The sequence below is a fragment of the Diuraphis noxia genome, unplaced genomic scaffold, assembly GCF_037042655.1.
Source record: "Diuraphis noxia isolate RWA-SAM2 unplaced genomic scaffold, SU_Dnox_SAM2 contig0003, whole genome shotgun sequence".
NCBI classification, from domain to species: Eukaryota; Metazoa; Arthropoda; class Insecta; order Hemiptera; family Aphididae; genus Diuraphis; species Diuraphis noxia.
The window spans coordinates 67,288,882-67,314,388 of NW_028301713.1; the positions used below are offsets into that span (position 1 = coordinate 67,288,882).

At 28.5% G+C, this 25,507-nt stretch overlaps 1 protein-coding gene across 1 annotated transcript; it reads left to right on the forward strand.

Moving 5' to 3' along the window:
- Window positions 1–7,705: 7,705 nt before the first annotated feature.
- LOC107166463 (androgen-dependent TFPI-regulating protein-like) lies at window positions 7,706–20,074 on the forward strand. The gene is made up of 5 exons (XM_089224032.1): window positions 7,706–7,930; window positions 14,741–14,887; window positions 16,623–16,840; window positions 18,916–19,076; window positions 19,565–20,074. The coding sequence occupies exons 1-5, from the start codon at window positions 7,739–7,741 to the stop codon at window positions 19,627–19,629; spliced, it is 783 nt and encodes a 260-aa protein (XP_089080158.1). The 5' UTR covers window positions 7,706–7,738; the 3' UTR covers window positions 19,630–20,074.
- Window positions 20,075–25,507: the final 5,433 nt, after the last annotated feature.

Sequence of the window (25,507 nt, forward strand, 5' to 3'; positions counted from 1 at the left end):
TATTATGACAATATTTCGCATTTAACAAAAAGAATGTACGCACCTAGGAATTTGTTTTGTTAAAAAAAAAAAAATGTTAAATTCAAATAGGTGATGTAAACAAATGCAAATGTTTTCGTTTATGATGGTACCTATTACAAACAGATAACATTAAAATCGTTTAAATATAGGGTGAATTTGTATTTTGCACCAAAAACAAAGTATGCATAATTTGTATCATTGTAGGTAGTCAAAAATAGCGAATTTATAATTTGCACCAAAATAAGTATCTCTGTAACTATTCAATTTTTCATCGGTATCGTCGTTCACGTCGGGAATCAACGGGCCCGAATGATAATAATAACAATTCACCAAATATATGGTATATATAAGGGATTTATAATTGCCCACCGCCTTTATCTGGTAATCCTTTCTTCCAACCAATGTAACATAATTTGTTTTTTTTTTTTTATTGTTTACATATTATTATTTTTATCAATATTTTTATATTATTTTTACAACTGACTAACTTTGGTTATTATAATAAGCCTATATTTAAACCACAAATATAAATTGATACTTATAAAATTGATTACTTACAGATATATAGCTCAGCGTAAGCTTGTGTTGGGAGATGAGTGAAGTTCTAAACAGAATCGTAATTTATGTTAAATGTACCAATACAAAACATTATATATTTTAATAATATAATCTAATTTTTTACCAGTTTTTTTAAATAAAAACCTAGCAAAATAGGACCCGTTTCGCTCAAAGCCATTTTAGTCGTTTTCAAATTAAGTTGACAATGATTTTTAAATAATTAAATAGGGTTGTATATTGTATTATATAATATATATATTATTATTTATTTAAAAAAAAAATATTACACAATATCATAGATCATTGAATATTATTATTTTTTACTAAAATTAATTAGTCATCACAAAATACATAAACTAAAATTATTATTTTTTTAAATTTCTACACATACTTTTTACAAACTCATACCTATTAATTTGCCAGATCTGTATAAAAGTATATGTTTTTGTACCTATTTTCGTGTTCTTCCTTCATTTTTGTCTTTTGTTTTTTTGGGAATTTCAACGCTATTCGTATTGATATATATTTCTGTCTAAGATCTCTAGATGTCGTTGCATATAACATTTAACCAATTTATGATTATAATGGAGAGTTAGAATAAAAGTGAATAAATATTGTTTCGCTTAATTGTTGTTTTTCTTTGGGTAACGATAAATGAAACTCAAATATTATTTTAAAATAGTTACTAGGTATGAGTTTGTAAAAATTATGGGTAGAAATTTAAAAAAAACAATAATTTTTCTGTACGTATTTTGTGATGACTATTTAATTTTAATTAGTTAATAATCTATTATATTGTGTAATGATTTTTTTAAAAATAATTAATATTATAATACATACCTATTAAATTCTTTAAAAATCATTGCCAACTTTATTTGAAAACGATTAAAATAGCTTTGGTCGGAACAGGCCACGCCTAATCTATCATACCAACCCCCACAATTAGAAACCTTTTAAGAATTATTATACAATGGCCTATGTTGCCGCGGGTTAATTAATTTAAAAAAGTCAATATTGACGTACCGTTGAACGGTTTAAATAGGTAAATTTATGACTGAATATTCTGTATTTTTATCTTTCCATATACCAATACATAATTAATGTATTATAGAAACTACTAACTAGTACATATAGGTACTATCGAAATAATAATTGATTTTAATTTTGATGCAAATTACAACTCATTTTTCTTACTACCTGAGATGCGAAAATTACATATTATCCACCTATACTTATAGGTGGAAATTACAAACGCATCTTAAAAATGGTGATGCAAATTATGATATATTTTAAGTTAATTTTGATGCAAATTAATTACGTCCAGTATAGGTACTATCAGTGTAGTTCATATCATATTATTATCTCAAACTTCTATAACCTCCCCTCGCCTCAAACGAGTCTATGCTTAAAGAGGAGTTGCAAGCATGTATCATACGACATACATGACGTGTATTAAAATGTAATAGTGTAAATACTAAATTATATATTGTTTTGCTAAATAAAATTATTATTATTTTTTTGTTTCCGGCCTTTTGGACCACACATTCAAACATAACTGCCTCCATCCTTCATGATTTTGTGGCAGCATATGCCAATCTCTTCCTCCGGCAGTAAAACTGCTACATCCTTCCTGACACAATCCTCCCATCGCATTCGAGGTCTTCCTAGTGGTCTTTTCCCTCTTGGATTCTCTTGTAAGACCGTCTTTGTCAAAGCATCAGGTTTCCTCCATACATGACCTGCCCATTCCAATCTTCTTCTTTTTATCTCCTTAACTATATCCGGTCTGTTATATAGGTGATGTAACTCCTCATTGTGAAATAAAATTAAAATTATTATTATGTTCAATTACAATTTGAAGTTAATATTTATATGATTTTATGCACTATGTATTGACGATTATAAACATAATATTATAAATTATAATATACATATTTTAATCTTGTAGTGGACACATTTTGTATAACTGTATAGTGTTATAATACCTATAGAAGTATACCTACCTAAACGTTCCGATAAGTGAGAACAGCGAGAACATTTTAATAATCAATGTTCTTACATTATTTATACACACATAAAGTGTGATAAAAAATAAATATAATTTTCACAAATTTTAAATAAAAATTAGTCTGTTGGTGGTTCATTTAACTGATGACTGAAATTTAACTGCGTCATTAAATAAACAAAACTATTGAACGATTATACAGGTATAATATAGGTATTTTATATGTATATTTTTTATGTTCTGCTCAATGTCATTCAATTTGTTGCAGTCAATTATATATAATAATTAAAAATACGTTCATAATTAGTAATTTGTTGTTGATATTAACGATTATATTTTACTTTACTAATATAAAATAATTTTTTATTGCACTATTATAATATAGTTGATATAGGTACTATGTTCCCGTAACAGATTAATATATTTTAATATTTTATTGATTTATAATGATTAGGTATACAATTTATAATACTCAAACATCAAACGGAGAAAAATTGCCACGTTATCGCCAAATAATTGTGAATTTTTATTGAATAAAACACACGGGGTCATCAGCTGTAGTTGTCATTTTCAGTATACTTTTAATATTGTATTGTGTTACATAATTTGTTAAACTTTTAGATACTTGCTACACTTGACAAACGGTGAAATATAGTTAAAATATTATGTAAATATAAATTTAGTACAATTATAATATCAGCAATCAGTATATTATTATCATACACAACATTATCATGTATAGGTTAGGTAATAGGTATATTATGATGCAATGCAAAGTGGGTATTTGTTTAAAGCCAACCCGATGATGATAACATAATTATTTAGATTAATCGCAAATTCAAATAAGCAAATAGTCTGCGTAAACAGTACGTAGACGTATTTATTATTATTATTAATAATAATAATAATAATAATAATTTAGTATAGAACATATACGGTAAAGGTACATGACCTATGCAGATTAAGTGCTTCTTAATTATTGCTTTGAACTGAGATAACTATATTACAGACCTCGCCGGCAGAAGTGTTATTTAAATTTATTATTGAGGTATTGTAGATTATTTTTCTATCCCAAACTCATCGAGTTCAATATATGTATATATATATATATATATATAGCTACACAGATTTATAATATAAATTTGTGTGTGGGTAAATTACACTGCAGGCACACTGCACACTCAGAAATCGGCCAGATTAATCGTTAATTACAACAGCAGATTTATAATAATATCGCAGGTAAGCTAAGTAGACATTTTTTAATTGCCTTGAAGCCCGTGGCGGGTGACGAGCACGGTTTTTTATTTACAAATTACTACAATAATATCCATTCAATTAAAATTATTATTTATTAAATAGGAATATTTACATACTTATTTATCGGTCCTTTTACAATTTATTACCGTAGAAATTAAACAAAGCAACTCTATAATGATTATAAAAAAAAAAATACACACTTGCTACTGCATGAACAAAATGTAGACAATATCATAAAAAATGTATAGAATTATTGTATTATTTACTTAATTAAGTTAGATTATTTTAGTATTTATTTATAATTTTAGTTTTTTATTGTATCATATTCTATTACAAAATTGTAATTATTTAATTTATTTTAACCGTTTAATGAATTTATATTTAAAATTTTGAACTCATGGGCCCCCACACGAACATGATGTTTAGTGGTTCCATTATCTTCTTGAGGAATGAATAAAAATAAAATAAATAATATGCATCAAGACAAATATAGTTTTGAGTCGATTAACGATCGTATATAATAAATATATTATTGTGCAGATAAGTTACCTAATTACCTAATAGAAATATTAAACGCAGGAGTGTAGCACGGTAGGGGGTGGTGACATGCGCTTGGTGGGCTGTTTCAGTCTTTCCTGTTATGTAGCCATGTAGGTATAGCCTATAATAAGCTGCAGTCGTCAAGAGTAACACATTAATTGTAGCGACGCTCTTTATTTGTAGTGATTGACGTATAGCGTCGCTACATTACGCCTTATATGTAGCGAAATACTATAGCGCGCTAAAAATGTACGGTCTGCGTATCGAAAATTATTTTTTATTTTTTTCGCTACCTACAATATTTTTGATGATTATTAAAATATCTATATTGGGTTTAACCGACGATAACGAACGTATTTACGTCCATGTCCTCTTAGTTTAGCCAGAAATCTATCCATCCGTAAATATGTCCTATAGATCCACAGCCACCCCACGTAGTTAAATCTCGTCCAAACATCCGCAGTGATTATGAATGTCAAATCAGTACAAATCACAAACATTAGTTTTCAATAAGAACCTTTTTTTTTAAAAATAAAGTGGAACAGTAGCACCCTTTGTTTAGACAATACCTTTTGAAGTATCTCACTACATTTGAAAAAAAGTAGCGATTGCGGTAGCCAGCTATTTTTCAGAGGGAGTAACTGTAGCGTTAGCGTCCAACAAAAAACATGTAGCGTCAAGTTAAGAAGGATCAATTCGAGTTTTTCGTACCCTATACAGTCAGGAAATTAATTTTTGAACTTATTTTCAAACGAAAACATTATGACGAATGTCATTCATTATCCGGAATGTTTTTACAGGGCGGTCTGGGAAAATGGGAAAATATGAAATAACTTTCAAAGAAATAAAAATATATTAACACTTTTTTTTATTGAAAATAGACATTTATTATATGTTATTAACCTTTGGGTTAAAATTCTTAAGTTTTGGACTAGGTATGGACACATAGGCGGTCCCAGGAATTTACATTAGGTGCAGCACATTAAATTATAGTATACACATAGGTATTTACATATATCCCAAATTACCAATATCATTACCACACATATAAATACATACATACACACACACACACACAAATAAACATTTTATTCCATTTTTCTACTTGGACTTTTAAATCTTATTTATTTTTATAAAAAGTTATGAATAATTATAATTAATATCATTTGTCAACTGATAAAAAAAAACCTTGAGGGCGGTCGAAATGTCAAGTGCAGCATAGCCTGCAGTGGCTGCACCCGTAGGACTGCCTATGTATGGACAGTATGGCGTTCTCTCGTTATCATATTGTGCAGTTATATTTCGTGGTTTGGTGACATTTAAATTGGCCAAGATCACTTGTCTTAACGGTGTGTGATATTTTCTTGTGTGACAGCAAAGTGTATTCTATAACTCATTCTACAACAATTGATGAGTTGAAAATTCTTATTTAATGAAAAGTTGCTGCAATTCTCAGAGGGCAGAGAGACATAGATGCAAATATGGGATAAGGGCTAATACTTCGCTATAATAATAATAATAACAATAATATTAATTGCATTTAAAGAAATACATTATACTAATAAATTTATGAATGATTGTTTTCAAACCCAACTATTCTTGTTTATGTGATGAGGTTAAACAAATTTAAGATAATTATATTAATACAATCTTTTTAAATTTATTAATTAACTAAAGTTTAATCAAATAAATATTTAATAATATTATTATTATTGAGACAGAACCACGTTAGGTATAGTGCAATTGATAAATATAGGGTTTTATAAACAAGTTTTTATCTTGAATTTAACATACTATTTATTTTATAATAATCATAATTATTGTAAAAATGTTTTATAGGAATATAATTTTTTTTTTTTTTTTTTAGGGGGAACCCGTGGCAACATATACCATTGGGTGTGGGGTGGTACGCTAGTGGTTATTTTGTGTATTTGTTTGTAAGTTGTTTAGTTGGTAGGTTGTAACACGTATTTGTGTATGTGTGGTAAGGATATGTTGTTAAAAATGCCTGGTGATCACCCATCCAGGAGCTTGCAGCTACGGCCGGTACGTACACTCAGAACATTTCCGTACGACCATACCTCAATAAGGCACAATATAATATTGTATGCATAGATTTATACATCTACATTAAAAATATTAATTTTTTTCGAATATACCAAATTCATTATTAGGTATAATTATTATTTATTTTAAATACTCGTACTTACATTTCTTATTTTTTCAATAAGTAGAAAAATTATAGTTAAAACTGTCACTTTTAAATTGATAAAAATATAAATTTTTAGTACCTATTGTAGTCTTTGAATGAGATTTTTTTAATTTTAGTATACCATACTAGGTACCTATATGTTTTATACAGTATATCAGTTATTGAATAAAAGGATTTTTTAAAGACTATCCCTAGTAATAAACTATAGTATTTCCGAGAAAACTTAAATCTCAAAGTTATATGCACCTTGCTACAGAGAGAAGATGGAATTAGCCATGCACAACATCAGGGTTTGATAATTAGATGATTCATATACATACGAATCACGAATAAACTCCATATTATTTAATAAGTATGTACATTAATTTCAATACATATTATGATGTTATATATTTGAACTCTTCAATGACAATGCAATGTAGTTTGTATTTTTAATTAATACAATAATTTCCGAATACATTTGTTTATTTTATTTAGAGTTGATTTATATATTTTCCCGTTTTCTTGGAACATCCTGTATATAATGCACAGTATGCACATAAACTCCCATTGTCGCGGAAACACTATTTTAATTTTTAATTTATTTTTAACAGCATTATATTTATTTTATATGCTGGTTGAGTAGTGGTAGACTTCTTATCTAATTTTAGATAACTTTTTTCTATTCGCACTTACAATGTAAGCCTTTAATTATTAAAACGGTTAACCTTTTATAGTGATTATATTGTATGAGTGTAAATGGCAACGACTTCAGATGAGTTTATACGGAAAACGACCAAACATCCTGTACACAATATATATTTAAATGTAATTTGTTTTTTCATTTCGAATATCACGACGTATAATATATCATGCGATTTTACGAATATCTTGAGCTGCAGCTCACACACACATACACATAGCAAACACAAAATGTATTTAATAGCGTGATGTGAATAAATTTATAAACACAAATAAATAAATAATATAGTAGGTAATATAGAGGTAGGTAGGCACTAAACACGCGTGTTATACGATAATACTACGCACATCACGTGATTGGTCGGTTGCTTCGGATCCAAAGACCGCGGTACAAAAATATTATTATTACGACCTCCGCGTCCGTCGCTGCGACGAGCCGATCATTTCGGTCCGACATTTGCACGATGGTGTCGGTCAACAGCGGTGCTCGGCAACCGCCCGCGGCCATCGTCCGGTTCGTCGTCCATGGTACGATAGCGTGGCTGTACTTCCATGTCATGTGGATGGCCAGTTCCATTGACTGGGACTCGATCGTGTTCCCGACCATTAGCGAAGTGGGAAAGTTCATGTCATTCATGCTCACCATGTGGACACTGGTGAGTATCTATACTGGCTACCTTAGATTGTTGCGTGTGTTATACTTTAAAGGTATTATTAAGTATTATACAGAGTGATTGGTTTGATGAAAGAGCCCCTTCAATAAGACAATAACTGTAACTACCTTCAATAATCTCTTAATAAACTATTGACGACGACGCATAATTTTAAAAACAATAATAATTTATATTTTTACTATTTTTTATCTTCGTCATTTTTATCTTTATTCAACGATAACGTGTATTTTTGATTCCTACCTATAAAACATAAATATTACATCTGTTTTGTTCAACAATGCTTGTTCCAAAGACTATAATATTGTCGGAGTATTCGATACATACAAATCGAATTTTGGACAAACAATTTATCAGTTAGTTATAAGTTCTGAAGGTTAAATAAGCGAAATGGTATAATGCAAGGGACAAGGGTACACACTGATTAGTCCACTACTTCGTTCATCTATACTTTAAATACTTACAACTGACTAATAAACTACGTCTTGTTGATTCAATTTTTATGGATCGAAATAATTAGAATGGTATTTAATTTTGATTTGACTTAATTTAAACTGTTTTGATTCACTAGGAAAATTGAAATATTGTTTATTTACTAACTATTGATGATAACATTAATATTATTTTTTAGTATTATTATCATATAATTTAATTTTATAATATATTGTTTTGAACTTACATTTTAATGTCTAGTCAACGTTCTAATAATTAATAATTAATATTAATCATATGTACTTTTACACTTCGTCGAGTGGGGTTACCTATTCTAAATAGTTAAGTAAACATAATTAATTAATCAAATTTTCAAATTCATAAGAAAAATGTTTAATAGCTCCCATATATTGTGCGTTTGTGAAGTTTGTTTTCGAGTGTGGAGCCGTTGGTAGGATCCAGCTACTATTCTTGCGGAATTATTCAAGTATAGAACGCGTTTAACGTTTAACGCAAGTTTCTTAACTGTTGATATTAAAAATTGATCACCGAAGACAGGTATAAAACCCATGACCAGTTATGTACCGGCTTGGCTTAAATACTTTAGTTCACAGATGGCTTAAAGCTAATTAAACTTTTCTCGGGTGTCTTATTAATGGTAATTAGTATTTAAGACTCTGTCGTACTACTTATATAGATTACATTTAAAGTATCATCCTTTCATGTCTGCTACGTGTATTTATTTTTCATATATACTTACTTAAGTACTATAAAATATACATTCAACACTGATATTGTCAAAAATTAGTCATTAAACGGAATCATGAGTATAGTCAAAATCGAAAGTCTCCATCTTATATCTACCTAGACCAAGTATACCAAAATTCATTTTCATAAGCTCCAATTTCCTATCGTTAACAAAAATATAAGAGTAAATTGATTTTTTTATCGAGAGAACATATAAATTATGTTCTCACCATTAAATTTGATAATTTTAAGACTGGTGCAATTCATTTTAATATAAAAGATAACCACACACAATTGAAACAGCTGAACTTACACATTTTAGTGCGTTTTGCGCTAATAAATCAGAGGCAAGTTCTGTCAAGTAAAAATAATATATAAATGGATAATGTGACATTTTATCGAAACAGGATTAAGCTGACTATCTAAAAATATTATCCATTACACGTCCATATCATTAAATATTGTATCATTGTTTTTGCATTCAAACGATTAACTTCAGAAGAAAGAGTATCACACAGTATCCAATGTCCATGTATATATATATATATATAATTTTAGTTTAATAAGTATAGTAACTATTAAAGGAGCTAAATACATCATATTCATGTCTCAGTAGGTTGTCCCAGTAGGTTAGGCGTAGGTATTTTAATTTAGGGATGGCAGAATCGAACCCCGTCATATAATAATAGCGGGTGTACAACTGCAGTGTATAATTTTTTGATTTTTTTTCCTGAAAAATTCTCCATATGAACTCTATACGAAGTTAGTGTGATGAAAATAGGTGATTGCACATAGAAGTCACAAATGTGATGGAACATAGACCATTGCCTTGTGACATCGCATACACTAACTTCACAATACCGGGCATTAAGCGTCACTGATATGTTTCAGAGAATTCTCTGAGTAAGAATTACAAACTTCACATATATCTCAATGTGACTACTATGAAATTTCTATGAAAACATATTTTGCACACAGGGATATATATAAACAGAATTGAAATGATTGGTCAAAATAATTTTTAATAAAGTTATGTGAATATAAATTAATTGTAAATATTTTTAGTGGGTATGATATTGATTATCTAATGAGTATATACATTTTGATATTTGATTAAATAGATTAACATTTAATAGAACACCAATATTTATGATTCAAGTGATTTTCTTGACCAATTCTAGTATTATACGTAAGAAATACATTATATTTTGTAAATTTTTTTCATCTGGAGATACTAGAAATGTGTTCCATTATTGAAGAAAAAAAGCACTTAATTTGATTGCAGGATAAATTACAAAATAGGTACCTACTTAGTCACTTACGTATTTAGGTAGTGTATATGAAAGATTATTAGCAAAAATATATATTCATAAGTTGTAGGGCCAATTATTAACAGCCATAATGTTCATAATATACTTTTGATATGGTTTAATCGAGAGATATTTTTATTACGCATTAGTAAGGTTAATTAAATATTGCCAGGAAATTAATTAAAATTGTTTATTGATAAAAAAAGCTTTTAATGATTCAGTAAGTTTATTATCAAATGAATAAATCTTTTTAAAATAGCTTTGACATATAACAGGTAGGCATTTAATATTTATGTACAATTTTTAACTGTCAGTTTTTAAACAATTAATTGTACATTAATTATACCTGTTTGCGTAGGGGATTTAGGTTCTAAAACAACACTCATGTATGCATACAACATGCAGGTATTAGATATGCACCAAAAATAACTACATGTAAAAGGATATATAAAAAAAAATATTAGATTAATTAAGCGTGTTACAGAAGTTACAGTACTGTTGAAATAAAGTAGGTACCTGTGATAATATATATATATATATAAATACTAATATATTTTAAGTAATTTAAAATTGTAATGTTTTCAACACCTAAAAGCAATAACTTTTATGCTAAAACCATTATTTTTGTATGTTTTGATTTTTAAATATTTCACTAGATATTGCAATTATTATCGATGAACATACTTAAACTTTTATGATTTTCATTGGCTATAAATGACGAAAGTTGATGAGCAAATATTTCGAAATCTCTATAATTTTTCTATGAAACTGTGAAGAATAGATCTAATTTTCTATATAGACATAATACCTAGTTTATTCTAAAATTATTAGTATTTATTGATTTCTGTATATCCTAAATGTATTAAATTCTTAGTTTGAATGTATGTGAGTTTATATTAAAATTTATTTCACTAGAGTTGCAATTAATTTAGTGGATGATTTTCGCTCGAAATATTGTTATTCGCAAGTATAATAAGTAATAAGTATGGTATGATCCATTTAAGAATTGTAAATTTATCTTTTTATTGTTTGTACAAAATGTGTAACCAATTTAAAATTAAACAATCTGGTGTTTAGACAGTGCTCACATAAATAATAAAAACACAAATACCAACAAAGCTAGCTTAAATTAGTTTAAATAGTGTGTGGCGGTTGGCTTGTTTATTTACATTGCTAAAACCTATTTAATTATTATACTATGTCTATTATTATTCAAAATACGTTTTAATCGTTTTTTTTTTTTAAATTTTAGGCATGATTATTATTATTTCAGACTGTAGTACCTACGTATTTAGATTTGTGACATATACAAATATTATTAAACTCAGATTATGTTAACAATTTACGATTAATTATCTACTGACATATTGCGAGTTGCCTATTATAATAAAGTGGTATATACAATACACTGTTCGAGTGCATTAATTGATACTGATAATTAGACAGCCTTAATTAATATTGATACATTAAGTCTCTAAACTAGTTTAAACACTAATACAGGTATATGTAATGTTAATGTTGATTTACTACTAAAGGTGTGATTCATAATGAAATTGAACTTATTCCTCCAAGTGAATATATATTAATTCATGTAAATTATAGTGTTATGTGAGAAGTTCCGATGCATGTGTCTGGAATTTAAGGAATTTTCATAACAAGGGTTGTGTAACATTAACAAACCAAGAGGTAAAGCACAGGCAATAATTCAACACAGTATCAAGAAGAAAAATATATTAAGACCATAGAATTTACAATACGCGTATCATGATATAGTTTGCCGTGCCATGTATCTAGTTTGAAATATGTCCGAAAATAATGGTCTCTGAACTGGATCAGCTCTTTAATAGTTACACATAAGCTATAAATCAGAATTTAATAACAATAATCGATGAAAATGACAATTTCCGCCTTTTCCAAGGTTCCCAATTATTAGTATTATTACCGCGCTTAGTGCGCATTTTCCTGTACTACGATTACCAATATACCAAGTCCACATAAATTCGTCTTTTTACTGTTTGCAGATTTTATCTGAAGTGTTCGTTTTTTATTTGATGTGCCTATTATTATTGAGATAAGAATAAATAAAGATATATATAAGAATATAAAGATAAATAGATCGGATTTTGCCTATTTCGGGTTTTTCGAAAACATGACTCGATTTTTCGTTTGTGGTGTATTTGATGTTATGTTTCTTATCTGCATTAATTGTAAGTACACAACCTAACTAGACGAGTTTACATTTTCAAATAATTTATAACTACATTTTTGATACCCTTTCATAATTACTGGGTTATTAATGAACATTAATGTTCTTAATAATTCAATAACTTATCTCATATTCATATAATAAAAATATAATAAATTACTTATGAGTAATAAGTGCGTCTAACAATAAGAAAAAAATAATTTAAACAAAAACAAAAGAGTACATGTAATGTAGGAAGATATATACGCGTATGGATTTTCTAGTTTGATTTCATAATGATATTAACAAGATTATTAATTAATAATATTTAGTTATAATTTCGCAAGGATAGAGTTAGATAAAAAATACTTTGATTACCCCTGCGAGAACGTTATACCCGCTAAAGGTTGGTCCGTCTTAAAAATGCACAACATGGCAAATGTTAAGGGCATATGTTCAAAATTATCCATTTCACACTTTTATATTTGTGTTAATATTAATGTATTATCAAATTTAAAGGTAAGAATATTATCTATGGCCCCATTACAATTGACGATTTACAAATGTTTGTAACTTACTTTAAAATTAAAATATCAAAACAACCAACGTTTAGTGATCTATATAATATTCAGATAACACTTATTGAATTTTATGCAGGAATACGATTGAGAACGGTTATTATTGGTGATACCTTTTTTAGACCCTTTTGGCTATTGCGATTTAAAACGCTCAGTTTTTATTTTTCCACGCAACGTAGCCAAACTTTGCCATATAAAAGTCAGCTATGGCTATCCTATATAAATATATACGACTCTTAGCACTGCTCACACACTGTCTATATGACATTCGCTATCATAATTAGATAATTCATTTATTCATTAATAATGATACTTCATCTATATAAATACAACGATAGCGAATTGTTTGCAACGATTAATCAAAATATATACTTTCGTATTACTCAGTAAGTACGTGATTTCCCGTGTTGTGCTTTGTGCCAAATATATTTTACGTTATAAAATTAATATTTTACTTAAATAAAATGGAAAATAACCAAGAAATAAGACTTATTACCACCTCTGAACGTGGTGAAAATTTAATTGTTTTTAACAAACACAAATACCGTTTCATTAGACGGAGAAAAGACAATATTGAGACTAATGATGTTTTTAAATATAGAGATCAATAATTTATTTATGTACACGACGAAAAGAATTTAATTTCCATTACGACTAAAGATAATCTAAATTTTGTAGTGAATTGCACAACTTTTTTGGCTGACGGTACTTTTGATTTTGCACCAAATCATTTTTTACAAATGTATACTATACACTGTTATCAAAATAAATATTATGTTCCACTTGTTTTCTTTTTCTTAGAAAATAAATCAAAAACAACTTACATTGACATGTGGAATTATGTGGTATTATTTCATTTTTATTTTGATTTGAATATAGTTCGGCAATGTTGCACTTAATTTCGTTCTCAATAGTACTGTTTTTTGGCGCTTGTTAGCGGTTATTTCATTGTTCCATTTCGAGTGATCTCAATCGTACGTTTAAAAAGGCCGAACGTTCTTAATCGTATTACAGCCGAATTTTAAACGTCGTTATAAATGTATAAACAATGCCTAACGTTTAAAATTGATTGAGTATAGCAATGGATAAAAATAAAAATAAATTGGCGACTGAACATAACTTTTGGCGTTTCTACACTTTTTAAGCTAGTGATATAATTTGTTTTAATTAGAAAAATACTTAACTAATTAATATATTTTTCTGAAATTGGCTGTTTGTAATATTCATTTGTTCAGATTGTTTAATGATTTTCATATATAAAAATAAAAATAATCTTGGTGGTCAGGGTAATTGGTCGATACTTTTGCTTTTTCAGTAACATTTTTTGAAATTTAACTAGTTTTTAAGTTATATAATATGTTATTTATACATTTGAGTTTAACACTTTAACAGTAAGACACATGACGTGTATGAGTATCGCGCAGTTAGAATTATTGCAATTCATAGAACATATAGATGTATTATGTATTAAATACCTATGCATGTTGCACTTTGCTGTAATCTTGTGAAAATTATAAAAACTATTGTTTATATTATGTTTTAGATCATGCATCTAGGATTTTTCATGATAGCTACAGCATTGGATTTCTTTGAATTGATGCCAAAATCTATCATTATCGGAAAATTGGTCAACAAAATTCGAGAGGTGAATGACTTCTTTTTCATGACTGTGATGCTGCCAATATCTATGGTAAATACGTACTGTTTTTTTCTAGTACCTAATATGCAATATTAAATTAATGTTGGTATAAATGCTAATAATTAATAAATCATATTAAATAACAATATAATATCTAATAAAAATAAACATTGTATATTAAATGAGCCCCCTGAATGGGAAAATATACCTAATTAATTAATTTAATCAATTCTAAACAAAAACAAACCAATTGAGTCCTAGAATTATTTCGAGTAAAATATAAAATTAATTATTTTTATTATTTGGGACCATTAACATGAATATTGCTGTGTAGTTTAACCTAATCTGCCCCAGTAACTAATGGTGAACGTTTATATATACATATCAAAAATATTTATATTACTATTATCTGTGGCTACTTGCTACCATAATATTATATAAATAAATACATGCATGTACGAAAAGTTTTTGGTAGCTATTGAAGTTTTTAAGGGAGGTTTAGCCACTAAAGTCACCCCATAATTTCGCCTATGCTTAAACTATTAATTAGAACAAAAAAAGCAGTCTTGAATATAGTATTTCGAGTACAGTATTTGGAATACTTTGAAAATATTTTTCTCAAAAGTATTTTATTTCTATTGTAAAATACTTTTAATTAATAATCATAATTGTTTTCTTATTTTTCTGGAAATTTTTAAATATTATACATATTTGAATGATTACATTTTATATGAGGGTGCTAATTTTAAATTTTCTCGAAGTAATGTTTCATTGGTTTAATATTTAAAAAAAAAGTATTTTAAAAGTATTTGGAATAATTTATTCGGAAGGCTCTTTTCATGAAGTATTCAAATATACACATGTATTTCGACTGCATTTTTTTATAAGTATTCGAGTATTTATTCCAAATTCTTTATAAAAGTATTTAACCCTCGAGTCTGCAAAATGGAATTAAATCTTATACAACTTAATTATTCATCCTTACATACTAATTTTGTATTTTCGTTTGTTTATTAAAAATTGAAAGAGTATATTGATATGATATCAAACGCTATGACACAAATAAAATTCTCTTCTATGTATATGTAATTTGAAAAATTGCTAAATCTACTGTATAAACAATGTAGGTACTCGTTACATAAGTTTTTCCCGTGAGAAACCGTTTCCCCATACAATATCGTTATTACGCAACAACCATATTGCCATATTGTTGGTACTGACCATTTTTTATAACTCGGACTGTCATTAGAATTGCCTATATTAAACCCCTTAAATGTATCTGTCGACCTCACCAAGTTTACATATTATTAGCTTACTAAATTATTTGTTCATATGATATAGCGGTATAAGCTATTAGGTACTGCACATGGACATGGGGTAGGCTACCCACCCACAACCCTTATACAGTAATTTCAAGCGATGGCTAATAAAGTTTATAATTTAAATAAAAATAGCTGTTATACATCGCAATAAAAAAATCACGAACTAAGGAGTAAGGACTGAAAACAGTGAACTAAAACGTTGTTGGTTCGGTTAGATACCTTGTTAAATTAATAAATATATATCCAACAATAATTATAAACTCAAATAAACTTAATTTGATAAATGATTAAAAAGTTTTGTTTGAAATAAAATAAGGTGGGTATAATAAGAATATTAAAATATCGTGGCAATGAAAATGTATATTTATTTTTTAGCCCTTTACATCAAAAAGGTCGCCGACCCCTGTTGTATTACATTACGCCAACAGTTAACGCGTTATTTGTATAATATTATTATGTTACAGTGCGTGTGTAGCGGTTTTTGGTCTGCATGGGTATTATTTAACGACATTATTTATCCATCAGCTGTAAACAATGTCGTACCAGTATTTATCAATCACGTGTCGCATACCACTCCTATTTTCGTTGTGTTTATTGAATTGTGTCTCTGTTATCATGCATCGCCAAGAGTGAAACCCTCCATTGTCAGCCTCGTCTCCGTCGAAACTATTTACCTATTAACGTAAGAAACTGTCTATAATATACGTAATATTATAATATGTTATTATTTATTACAGTCGAGTCTTGATAACTCGAATCTCGAGGGAAATAATATTGAATTCGACTTATGTAATTTTTTTAAGTTGATATTACGTATCTCAAATACAAGAATGTAACATTTCGGGGCAAGAAAAAAAAATTTGAGTTATAAAGACTCGACTGTACATTGTAATTTGTAATGGTATATATATAGGTAATAAATAATATAGTAAGTATATATTTAAATATATGTATATAAACTAATGTAATAGAGGATTAAGTGATTTGACTTTTGATTAAATTAGGCATTTTGAATAATCTCCGAGTATCACTGAGCGAAAAATAGTTTTGAATAAAAATGTGTTGCACCATATAAGCCAGAAGTTCTCAAACTTTTATTTTCACGTACCACACATGTGTATTAAGAATATCAATCATGTACCTACCGCTTATGGCTAAAATATAACTTCAAAATGTCAATACGTTTATAAAAAATATCTTTATGTGTACAAAAATAATGAATGTAACAGTATTTAGTAATAAGTACAAAAAACATAAATGCAAAATATTAGTTCCATTACAATTAAACTACCGTACGGCCTTCTACGTATTCTATCATGTGCGCAATTCACCAGCGTAAAATAGTTTGAGAATCACTGCTATAGGTACATATATGCATGTACAGCAATAAAAATTAAATACCTGTAAATAGCGCCGGATACATTTTGTAGTAATCATTACAATTAACGTAAAATTGAAAACTGTACAAATAGTTCCAAATAAATCTCATTTGGCTTATTAAAAATTACATATCATAATAGAATATTATAACATAGAAATAAAACGATAAATACGTAAATTATATTAAAAATAAGACTACACTCAAATACTATATAAATGATACATTGCGGAGAGTTCTATATTATTAAATAAATTGTCTCGTAATGATAAATTGAGCGGAAATGGAGTTGGGGTCTTGCAGGTTGTCAATAAATATTATTTTGTATTACCGTTTGTCGTGATTTAACTTCAGTAATATAATATAGTCTAACGTATCACTGCGAATGATATAATATACATTACGAAAATGCAGAAGATTATCCCTACTAATTTTTTTTACGGGAACGGAAACGATTATTTAGTATTCAATGACTAATAAGGGGCTACATTTCGCAATATAATAAACACACGTTGCATAAGAATGTAAAAACATTCGACAAATAGTTGATACAAATCTCTTAGGTGATGGAGTTCAGTAGAATTAAGTTTTTGAGTAATTGATTTCATTCATTTAAGTGATTTTTTTACTGTCAAGGTAAAAACATTCTAAACGGCAAGTTTATATCAAAATAATTAAATCTAATTTTAATTAATTTGTTCATTAAATTTCTCAGTTGATTTCACAAAAACTTCCAAATACTTAAACTTAAAACTTACTGAGTGAAAAATACCTAAATCTAGAAGAGTTCTTTCCTGTTAAAGATTATTTTCTTTTAATAAATTGAATTGAATTGGTTTTATGAAAGCTTCAGTTATTGATTTCACGTTTAAGTATTTTTCAGGAAAAAAACTCAGCCGATTCCGTGATCTCCTTGATAAAAATTAAATTTTTAAGAATTTTGTTATTATTTTAATTTTTGATAAATGTCAATGTTATTGGCAAGGTTCATTGCCATTAATAATAATTATATTGGCGTATTCTTCTTGAATTACATCGTATGCAAGTAGACTCGCGACCTACCTTATGATTACTCACACTGCAGTGTGTACTTTAACTATATCACTTTTGATGTGGGTGTGACACCCAACCAGTGAAAAATCAGTTTGAGTTTAGATATATTTATAAAAAAAATGTATTTATTAAAATTAAAAACTATATCTAATACAATCGCGAACAAAGATGACAGATCCAAAGAAAGGGCTAAAGCATAAACCTTTAAACTAGTTTATATGTCTATGTGTTAAAGCCATCCTCACCATTATTGAAATATTATTTCTCCAATTTTTTATAATTCCTCGATTCCTGATAATATGTATATTTATTTTTTATGTCATCAGGATGATCGTATTGCGAATTCAACACGGCAGATGGGTGTATTTATTGATTGATATTTACGTAAACACAATTCCAAAATTTATCGTTGTGTTTTCGTTCCTCAGTTACATCATACCTATTATCTTTTTGGTCAGTTGTCTCAGATTGAATAACCATATTTGGGGTGAGTTTGTTACAATATACTTTGTTATTTACAACTTTTTTGACTCACAGAGTTTCGATAAATCGAATCTCCCGGAGAAAAAATAATTTAAATTTATCAAGTTATTTACATCTAACATGACTAAAAAATCTGAATGATATAACTAATAAAATAAATATACAGACATAGGTACAGTGTGTATTCAACGACTAAAGTAGGTAACACAAAATATGTTGAACACATGACCACCATGAATTTCATTAGGTAAGGTTTATACTGCATTTTAATTTTAAATTTTTCAAAAATAAGTGTAATATGGCTTTTTGTCTGTATGCAGTAAAAAACCAAAATTAAATACGTTATCATACATTTGAAATGTTTTGTATTAACTTTATCGTTGAAGATACATGCTTATAAATTTAGACACAGATAGACACATACTGCACATCACACATAAACGGAGTAACAAGAATAGAATTGCACTCAAACTTTTTTTTTTTTCATTTTAGGTATAAAAACTAACGGAAGCGTTTCCAAAGACGTTTCTTTCGGACGTAATAAAAAAATTACGTGAAGAGGAGCTATTCCTACCTGTGATCTTGCTGAAATTTTCTCTGAGAGCATTTTTATATTGTGTATAATAATAGTTATGCACATTATATTATTGTAATAGTTTTATTTTGACTTAGGTAGTTAGTAAATGGCCATCCAGACTACACAACAAGATTATATTATAATCTACAGTCTCGAATAAAAAAATAAAAACCGTTTAATACATAATACATTTTATTATGTTACACGCGTATTTCTTCTATTCTTTTTTTTATGCAACAAGCATGTTTAATTTAGTACATAGATATACAATATAATTTACGTTTTATGGATAATGTACCTAATGGTCTCAAATGTGTTATTTTTAAATGTATTTTATACAATTATATATTTTATATGTAACTGCGTTAATTGTCATCGATTTTTACGATCACTGAAAACGAAAACAATGCACATAAGTAATCTAATCCTTGTTTTTTTTTCGAATAAGAAATGTACCTATCTATTGCACCTATCTACCTGTATTAATGTGTTATTTATTTGTTATTATTTATTAAGGGGATAAAACCGTAAAGAGGTAAAAGTATGCAGAAAGATTTTTAAATATCCTGCATATTATATAATATAATAGTCAATTTAATAACAATTGAATATACTCGTACATATAATATCGGAGTACAATATTATTCATGAATATTGGATCAAAATTAACTAATTTGTTTCACGACAATGTACTGTTATGCCACAATTTTTTTCTGTGGAGTAGTTATATTGTTAAAAAAAATTTATGGTGTCCAAAACCTTAAGAATACACTTAAAAAATTATACAAATTATGAAAAATTATGCACGAATTATTTGCAAATTAATTTATTTCTGTATGATATAATAATAAACGATATAAAAAATAAAACGAATGACTATCAACCAACTCGCATTAAGTTAGGTTCAATCTCAAATAATACCTGTAACAGTTAACTATTTTTATAAATATACAAAATTACGATATCGCATATTATACAAAATACAAACATATCATACATAGACGATAGACTGACAAACCATGTCAGAATCGTTTTAGTTATACAATGAATATTTATCTCCACATTGAATTCAAATTTAACATACCCATATTACAGTGATCCACTGGAAACCTAATGTTCAGCAGAACCATATATGTACCCATTAGCCCAATTTAAAAAAAAAAATGACATGTATATTATATAAATTTATATATTGATGTGGTTATATTATATTTTAGTGAAGTTTATGAATCACCGAGATTCTATATGGGAGACAATTAAAATATAATACGAAATAACGAAATACCTGAACATTGTCGGATAGACAACTGCAATTGCATATTAACATTTTTAATTCTTTCTATACAAGGATGAAAGGAGGCTATTAGTTTATTTTTGGAAGGGGTTGGAATGTACCTAACCTATGGTGGAAGATGAACATAACTTTCGTGATAATAATATAATTATAATAACAGTGGAGAGTCACAATAATCAGCGCGGAAAACGCGGGAAAAACCACCGGAACACACACGGGAGAGTCACGTCGTATTATAACGGTGTGGCCCGCAAAATTTCTGTTTGCATCGTGACAGTTGTTCGACAGTCGCAGACTAAAGGTAAAATAACAACGGCGGGACGACTTGCAATACGTCAATACTATGCGACCGATTCGGTCGGCATTGAACGTCCGAACATCGATTTCAAACGACGCTGCGCCGTCGCCAAAACCGTCTGTCAGAGTGTCGTTAAATCGTTCCATTTCCGTAATTCCATAACACATTTCCGATACAGGTGCACAAAAACACCTTTCGTCGGTCCGACAATCATAATCGAGACAATTATATAAATTAAGTGATAATACGTAATTTAAAGACAATCGGAGCACCTTCGATCGCGTACACAATATCTATAATTGTATAATTATTTGAATAGGTACCTACTGAAAAATCGAATTTTTGATATTCTAAACACAGTACTGTCTGTGGTACAGATGGTAAGTATGATTAACGCCGTGTGTGATTTTAAAGAACAAAATATCAACAATCGAAATTATAGATAAATAGATCTTACGATAAATTATGTTGCGATAGATGACAACTAACGTGGTATTTCCAATCAAAATTAATTTAACAGAATATGATATCCGCATATATTTCAAATTATAATTAACTCGTATTTCAAATTACACATTATTATTGGCTATCGTCTTTACTAGAGAAGCATTTTTTGAAAAGTTAGTTCGACTTACTGGTAGACGTCCCACACGCCTGGTGTTACCAGGAATACCAAAGTCGATTTGTTCTAACAACTTGGGGAGTTGGGTGCTGCGTCGTTGGTTCCCTCAGTTAGTCGACAGTCCATAAATAAATCGACAACTTGAAAAATCGTTTCGATATAAAGATTCTAATCTGAATATTATACATCGTATATAAACTGTAATCGTGGAGTTATATTTAGCTGATAACTTTCGAAGCTCAGAAAACGGTTCTAGACCCTATAAAATCATCGCATGTTACCTAATAGAGGTTATAATAATGTCACATATTATATGCAACTATACAAAAACCAGTGGGTGGCTTGGAGAGGCGCTCAATCTGCAGAAACGCACTTAGCGCACGTACCGGCATCAGTTGCTAGCTCCCGGATGGGTTAGGTTAGGAATATATCCTTGCTATACACAATACACATACACAAATACGTGTTAAAACCCTGCTACCTTACAAACCTACAAAAAATGCACAAAAATAACCCCTACCGCACCACCTCACACTCAATGGCCTATGTTTCCGCGGGTTCCCCCTATAAAAAAAAACCCAGTGGCGTTGCTCTGCTGTATCGCCTATATCGTAGGTTTCATGTGTAGATGGACTATATTGGATGTGATAATACGCATCATATAATGAAAATATAATGTCGATGATATTTCACTGCTGCCAAAGAAATACAGATCCTGATCATAAAATGTGTCAGCTATTTTTAAGAACATAAACATTTTTTCTTTCTAGATAGCTGTTACATTTCATTTATTCTGTGGTAATACGGTACTATTTTTCGAAAAATATCGCTTATCTCTCTTTGTTATAAAAAAAGTTTGTAAAAAAAAGTTTCGTCATTGCCATTGCCATGTAATGGGAACCAATGTTAGAATTCTTTTGTAAATTTTAAGAGGGATATTTCAGATATCAGATGAAAAGCGCGCGTCACGAAAAAAAGAACAATGTCAAAAAAATAGGATAAAATAAAAATCAGAGAAAAATCAGAGAAAAGAATAAATTAAAAGAGGATCTTGACAAGAAATTAAAAAAAACATAGATTATAAAATGAACAAACAGATGAGCTTGAATGTTAAGATATTGGTTATATGACGAAAAAATTGGATAATTGCTACGTCTTTTAAAAATGAAAGCAGAGATTCACAAATGCTTGCCACAGAAAATGAATATATATTTATGAATATGTTTCTTTGATGTTTGTCCTCAATAAACTCAAAAACTACTGAACCGTTATGAATTAAAGTAAGATTAATAAATTCCTTGAGATTCAGTGAGTGTTGGTGATATATTTTTCCAACCCTTGGGTGAATTAGGCATGAATTTAGATTTAGTTCTCGAAAATCGAATATTTTTATAAATTTAAATTTAAACATGATTACCAAAAGTTACATATTATAATATTACTTTAATACAATTAATAGATATTTAGCATATATGTAGATAGTTGACAAATATATATTTTAAAAAAAACAACTCTGAAAACTAAATACTTATACAAACACAAATGTTGTAATGCTACACATATTTTTGATGGTAACACATATAAAAACTGGTAAAAGATTTAAGCATTAAAGGTATCGCAAATCAAATATAATTAAGAATATTAAGATTGGTAATCGTTTTTATGATGTGTTTAAATAAAAAAAATATGTGTTATATGAAAAAAGCCAATCATAAATGTAATCATTGCAATAATATTTTGTTCACAAGCATTTAATTTTCATATTTGTTTTTTTTTTTTTTACATATTTATAAACTTTTTATATGTCAAATGACTATAGTAATATTATTGTATTCGGTTACAGATAGTTTTTTTGAAGGGAGTTGGCCCAAACTGGGTCCCCAGTGTAACTTTTTGACGAAAGGGATTCTAATCCAAGTTTTATTTAACATTTTGTCTATCATGTACGGTCCTCTTGAGTTTACAAGCTTCAGGACAGAATAACATTGTGGGGCCTAAAATGTTATCGTCACCAGTTCAAACAATACACTTCAAAAGTACAGTCTTTTTGACTATAGAACAATATTCATTCTGCGGCTTGGTGTGACCCGGACACCCGGTGTCTACGCTTAGTTGCTTACGCGCCCTGAGTGTATACACCACACGGCATTGACAGCTCCCAGATGAGTAACCGCCTGGGATTTTTAGCAATGAAATCCTTGCCACTTACTACGCAAACATTATTAAGACCTGCATGCATGCAATTTGAAAATTACATTATTAAACTCCTTGAAAACTGTCCCCTTAAAATATGTAGATGGTGGTTAGGATACGCTAAAAAAACTTAAAAAACCTTAATTTTCATTAAAGATTTTTACACAGTCATATAAAATACAGGACTAAAATTATATTCAATTATAATAATTTTTCGCATTTTTAACTTTCTAAAGGTGAGAAAATTTTTAAATTGGTACCTAATAACAAATTGCTAATTTCTTATTCATCTATACTAAATTGTATAACCAATCGCAACCCTACGCGTATGATCAACAAAAATATATTTATATTAAGAGGACGTGATATCCACATGTATTGTCTCCGTTTTACAAGTGCATAACATAGAAAATTTTATGCTCAGCAGAACATGTATAGCTGTGTTAGTTTAAAATTTAGGATGAATTGATCTCTAATAAAATTTAAAGGTAAGATTATTATTTAAATAACCTCATAGGCTTTTGATCACATTTTAATTTTGATGCGAGTTATGAGTATTTTAAAATTGTAAATAGTTTATACATCTTAAAATACTCATAACTCGCTTAGATATGTTACGCTTAGCAGATAACGTTTAACTCAGTTGGTTTAAAAATTAGAGTACATTGACCTACTATAAAACTTGATGAAAACTTAGTTTTTAAGTAAATTACGAGCATTTTTATTTTACGCTTTTTTTATAAAGGCATACCTTGCTACAAAATTGAACTATTATAAAAGACCCACGTACAAACTCAGACAACGTTCTTAACATCAAGTTTCATAATAGATCAATTCGTTCTAATTTTTAAGCTAACGGAGCTAAACGCGATATGCTATGGCTAAATTTGCTATGTTATCCACTTATAAGATGGAGACAACAAATGCGAGTGTTACGTCCTCTCAATTATTATTATAGTTAAAATTATATTTATAATTAAATGATTTATTCGTATTATTATTATGTTAATTAAATCGAAAAAATAATTAAAAGATTAAATTATTTAAAATATCTATACTGTCAAACGAGAAAACGTTTAGCGGCCCGTCAAGAGAGTGAAGACAGGTCTTTTGTTCATCCTTCCGCGATACCCTGCCAAAGTGCGATCGGTGGGAGGGTGTTAGAGTGTCTGGATAAAACCATATAATATTAAAATAGCACAAAAGGGAGTAAATGTTTTAGAAATCATATATCGTAGCTAAGAAATACTAACATAAACATTTGGTGAAAATGACAAGTGTCTCAATGATGACAAGTGATTATTATATAGCAAAAATCAATTTTAACGAAAACTGCGGGTTTTGTATATGAATAATAAACTTCTTAATTTATTTTGAAAATTTCTGGGAATTTGGTTGAAATAATCTATAATTATTCAGTAACTAACATCAAAGTTGATGATCAAAGCATT

Excerpts from the sequence above, each read along its gene's own strand:
- LOC107166463 (XM_089224032.1), top strand. The coding sequence starts at position 7,739 with ATGGTGTCGGTCAACAGCGGTGCTCGGCAACCGCCCGCGGCCATCGTC. Across the intron at positions 7,931-14,740 it reads TGCTCACCATGTGGACACTG|ATCATGCATCTAGGATTTTT; the intron begins GTGAGTATCTAT and ends ATTATGTTTTAG. Across the intron at positions 16,841-18,915 it reads GAAACTATTTACCTATTAAC|GATGATCGTATTGCGAATTC; the intron begins GTAAGAAACTGT and ends TTATGTCATCAG.